Here is a 5,093-nt window from a genome sequence, read left to right as displayed (position 1 = left end):
AGTAATATATTACTGTAACTCCGTTACTTTTGTAACGCATTACACCCAACACTGGTCATGACCCATGATTTATCTCAGTCCAAAACACTCAAAAAGAATGACTATCATCCAATATTGTTTTAACTACATCATAACTAACTTATATGCATTCATAACCGTACAATCCTGTTGTTATTTAATGTTATGGCCCAAAACACATTACACCACATATTGCACACGTGCATGTGTGTGTTCAGGTTCAAGTGTTAGTGTACATATTCTTTGAGAAAGGTCGAGTTCCCGTGGGGGGAGGGGGGCAGAGGTAGGGGAGACCAGGAGCATGTTGCAAAAATTATTGTTACAGTTGATGAAGGGGGAGAGATGTCTAAAGTCAAAGATGAATCTTGATTGGGCCAAATTTGACCTCGAGTCACCCAAAACTATTCTGCTGAACACCAAATTACGTGACCCCAACACCAAATTATACAAATACAAAATTGTCAAAATCTGTTTTGTAGTGTTTATAGCTGTTGTGGAGGATATCATGAAGCCTTGTTCCGATACAAAAAACTAAAACGTAGTTATTATATAATTTAAACTTGAAACGGGTCACGGGAGACCCGAACACAACATAAGGGTTTTATGAAATACATAATAACCACAGACGGCAGATATTTGTATAAACTAAAAAAACTAAACAACAGCACATGTAAATATCAACAGGAAAGATGTATACATTGAGTATCTCTATTGAATATACAATATACATGTTCAGATTATGTATTAATAGTAATTCATTTTAATACAGTTTTAGATGTAAAAAAATCCATCCTCAAAATCTTCTTCCTAATCAGTTGTCAAAAACAAAGTAAAGTAGCAATAAGGAACTGAAGTCACCTGCAACACCACATCATGACCGGTTGGTGGCGATACTACACATTTTAGTTGAACAGGTGACACACATTTATCTGACAGCGAAGAAAACCTACGACAACAGATTCAGAACGGACTCCCTTATCGTACTGAGAAATGGCGGCGTCCGTGTGCCGAGTCGGGAGCACCGTGGGTCGAGCCCTCGCCAAATCCCGAAATGTAAGTTCACTTTTAAAGCCCTTGACATATCTAAACGTTATACCGATGCTCTACTTGTTTGGACGCCAAGCTAAAAATAACCGAAGAGGGTAAACCGCCTGATTACTTAACAGGCTAGCATGCTAACCGGCTAGCTTAGCTGTCCGATGTTCAGCGAACGAGAAGCGGTTAGCATTAGTTAGCTAGCAGTGAACGCAAGGTCACCTGTCAAACTTAAAAGCACGTCTTATAATAAACACCCCATGTATACCACCCGATTTATATTCGTGTTATCCAGATAAGCTGGTCGTCATTCCGGTCTGTCGCAAGGTCATCAGCTGTGTCGTTTCTCGATTGTCCTCGCTTGCCCTCTTTAAGTTTCCAAAGCTAAGCTTCATGGCTAGCAGCATTAGCATTGTGACTTTGGACAGGCAGATGAAGATAGTGACAATCCTGCACTAATGTCAACTGTCAAAAATGTTTTATTGTTGTAAGTCATTGTATGCCAAATCTGAACAATAACCTTAAGAAATTGTCAACGGGACACAGATGTTATATTAGTGGAACTGGGTTGTGCAACTACTTCAAAAGTAATGTGATTCAGGGTGTTGTATTCATCCTAAATCATGCACTACTTATCATTCTATAAATACCGCATATAGCAACTACCTTGATCCTAGATGTTCTCGGAAAAACATCCCAATTATTGTATATTCAGTCCGGAAGGGAAATTATTATATAATGACATCCCATTGCCGTAGAGTGTAAAATGATGGATGCGTTAAATTAATGTGTTCACCTGAATTGAACTTATTATACTGATATTATGGGTTTGTCTATTTTTAGTCATTGGACGATAGCATAAGAGGGCAGGGGTGTGAATGTCAGCTGCTAGCTTTAAGGTTAGATGTTGTCCTATGCCAAGCCTTTCTACTATTGCTTTCTGTTTACATGGATGAATAGTCTTTAAGTTTTCAGTAGTCAGGCTTATGCCTAGGCATGTTGACAAATCCACTTTGTGTGTAAAAACAGGAAACACAGGCCTACAATTCAGATTCTTGATGTGAAGTCCTTTTTAAAGGGTGTTCATTTTACATGTATTGCATAGTAATTTAATAGGTTGTGTGAAGGTGAATACTGCAATACAAGATAACAGTTCTAAAACCCTCCATTTTGTCATTTTAACTTGAAACTTGGCCTCCTTTGCTTGGTAAGAATAATAAAAAGAAGATGAATCATGTGTGCACAATGCAGTCATGTGAAAAATATTTTATGATGATGAAAACATTCAAAAGCGGTGTCCAATGTTTTTGAGATAAAAACAATGCCGAACACTAATTTTGAATTGTATAGGATTATAAAATGACTGATGTCTTACCCCTGCAGCCCATCCTGCTGTCTCTGAGGCGCGGACAGTCTTCAGTCAGCTATGCCCAGAGCCTGCTGGGAGCCCCTGAAACTCACCTCACTACCCTGGACAACGGTTTGAGGGTCGCCTCCGAGGACACCGGACATGCAACCTGCACCGTAAGAACACAGATGTAGTGGATTTATTTACAGCCATTAAGGAGGTTGGGCTGTTTGATTAAAAATGTGTTTGTGTTGTTGTAGATTAATATTTCCCTGCAATTCTTCCCTATCGTAGGTTGGACTGTGGATCAGTGCTGGTAGTCGCTATGAGACTGAGAGGAACAACGGAGCAGGCTTCTTCCTGGAGCACATGGCTTTCAAGGTACACATTTCTAGGCTTCATGACCTTAAAGGTGGGGTAGGTAATTTTGGAGAAACCAGCTCGAGTGCGCTAGAATTAGAAAATACACAGCCGGAAAAAATCTGCCCCTTCCTTCAGACTTCCTTACAGAGCCCCTCCTCCAACACACACGAACGCGCACATGACCAATGAGGGCACGAGATAAGTTTGTGCACAGATGGAAGGCTGACAGGCAGGTAGGCCATCCAGTTACTTTAGCCGGCTCAGATGATTGGTCGTGCTTTTTACAGCGCCACGGCTTCTACAGATGACATTTTTTTATGGGTTTTTTGTCAAAGCACTTAAGATATTAATTGCTATCGGGATGTTAAGAGCATTCCATGGAATATAACAACAAGTGTATCTCGAGCCGGTTTCTGCAGGAAGCTAGTGGCTTTTCAAAAGAAATGTTAATATGGTCACAAATTCATCGCGTTTAACCAAACTACAAATAAAGTACTAAACTTGCTCTTTAACTGAGGTATAGATTGGTGTTTATGACCTTTACTCCTAATTTAATAATCCTGCATTGATTTTTTTTTTTCTTAATTGAAAGGATCACCTTGCAATTCCCAGGGTTCAATCCAGGCGAACGCTTAACATTTATCAAATTTAACTTTTGCAAAATTCAGCGCGCTCTGTTCCATATTATACGGGTGATGATTTTTGAGTGTGATGAGTTATCGATGTCTCGCTCAGCTTCAACCATAATCATGTTTACTGTGCACATGTCAGGGATTATACTCTGCACTCTCCCTCTCGCACACATATCTGTGCACCATCCACTGTACTTTATAAATAGCCGGCTGTTTTACAACGCGTTAAATATTTGACAGAACAGTAAGCTCATAATTACATGAGAGCATGGCTGTGTATAAATGTCAAACAAAGCAGGCTGATATATAGCCGGCCATGGGGTTTACATGCTTCACATGCTAGTGTCTGAATGACAAGGCTCGAGATGATGTAATTATAACACGAGAGGCTTTATAAGTGCGGGCAACGACACAGTATGCAGCGCAGAGTTAAAATAGCACCGTCTGGAAGGACCTGCTAGCAAAACACAGGGTCTCCTTTATTTACACAATGTGCTCCAGACCTGCTGTGCATAGCTTAAGCACACCAATAATGAATCTCCATTACAGTGCAAACACGTTGAAACCTTTCTGATTTTGCTGTTTTTTTTGCTGTTTATCCCGTTCACCAATCAGAGAGCAGCGTGTGCTGATGTCAGGCCTGTCTCTGCTCAGTGGAGCCAGAGGAGCTGGCCTTTGCTAACTATAGACTGAGAAATCCCGAGCGTGTTTCTTTTAGCCTCGGGGCGGCTGTGTCGCCCACACAAATGTTGATGGGGATGAAACGGCACGACTGTGCGTTGTGTGCACTGTGACCTGAAGGAATGTGCCTTCAAAGAGGATTTCTCAGGAGGATTTCACTCCCATGGCACCGTGTTGAAACCAGTTTTTATTCACTCGGGTGTAATTTATAGTAGGCTAGGACATGGATAGTGCAATATGAAATGTCAAACCTGGTCCGTGCTGCCAGGAGCCCGACGTCACCCTGCTTCATCTGCTCAGGTCATCAACCAGTCCCAAGGCCTCAAAAGAAGCACGTTTCATGTGTTTTATGCAACATGTTGACCCAGACAGGAAGTGAGAGCAACAAAAGAATATTGTCCCCCATCACAGCGTTCAACATTAAAACAGTGTGAGGGAGAAGCTGTCAAGTGTGTCTGTCAACACCTCTATTTCAGCCGAGGTGACAGGCCCCTTTAAACCTTGATGGGTATAAATCAGGAGGCCATTTTGAAGCAACAGGGTCATATTCAATCCTTGTTGAAAGTGTGTGTGTCCACATAAACCCTGCCAGCATGGGACTCCCTGAGGACACACACACATTCCCACCTCTGCCCGGCCACCATCTCATCATCTAACTAACATGTGTCCCATAATCTCTCATTGATGGTAATTAAAATGTGTGGCCCTTTTTAAACACATCTATGTTGTTTATGCTCAACGTTTTGCGTTTATGTGCAGAAATCTGAAGCGTTGGGGAAGAATAATAACCCATGTTTTGAATTCCTTTTCTTCGTCCCACATGGGAAGTTTACATTGTTGCAGCAAGGGAAATGATTGATAAAGAGAAAAGTGAAAGGCTATTAGGTAAGTGGCACGATTAATACGATAAAAACATGAATATTCAAAGTAAAAGAGACTAGTAGCAGATCAGAATGTCATGTTTTGAGCCTTATAATTAAGACAGCTTATTGAAAATGCACAGAAACCATGTGTCG

At 41.1% G+C, this 5,093-nt stretch overlaps 1 protein-coding gene across 1 annotated transcript; it reads left to right on the top strand.

Annotated features, from left to right (window-relative positions):
• Positions 1-961: 961 nt before the first annotated feature.
• LOC104965431 (cytochrome b-c1 complex subunit 1, mitochondrial-like) lies at positions 962-4,844 on the top strand. Its single transcript, XM_010794387.1, has 4 exons — positions 962-1,071; positions 2,437-2,577; positions 2,696-2,813; positions 4,837-4,844. The coding sequence occupies exons 1-4, from the start codon at positions 1,009-1,011 to the stop codon at positions 4,842-4,844; spliced, it is 330 nt and encodes a 109-aa protein (XP_010792689.1). The 5' UTR covers positions 962-1,008.
• The last annotated feature ends 249 nt before the right edge of the window (positions 4,845-5,093 follow it).

Source organism: Notothenia coriiceps, unplaced genomic scaffold (genome assembly GCF_000735185.1).
Source record: "Notothenia coriiceps isolate Sejong01 unplaced genomic scaffold, NC01 NC01_scaffold00037244, whole genome shotgun sequence".
NCBI lineage: Eukaryota > Metazoa > Chordata > Actinopteri > Perciformes > Nototheniidae > Notothenia > Notothenia coriiceps.
The sequence above is the reverse complement of the archived record's forward strand: the minus strand, read 5'-3'. Positions and strand labels throughout refer to the sequence as shown.

Excerpts from the sequence above, each read along its gene's own strand:
- LOC104965431 (XM_010794387.1), top strand. The coding sequence starts at position 1,009 with ATGGCGGCGTCCGTGTGCCGAGTCGGGAGCACCGTGGGTCGAGCCCTC. Across the intron at positions 1,072-2,436 it reads CCCTCGCCAAATCCCGAAAT|CCCATCCTGCTGTCTCTGAG; the intron begins GTAAGTTCACTT and ends TTACCCCTGCAG. Across the intron at positions 2,578-2,695 it reads CCGGACATGCAACCTGCACC|GTTGGACTGTGGATCAGTGC; the intron begins GTAAGAACACAG and ends TCCCTATCGTAG.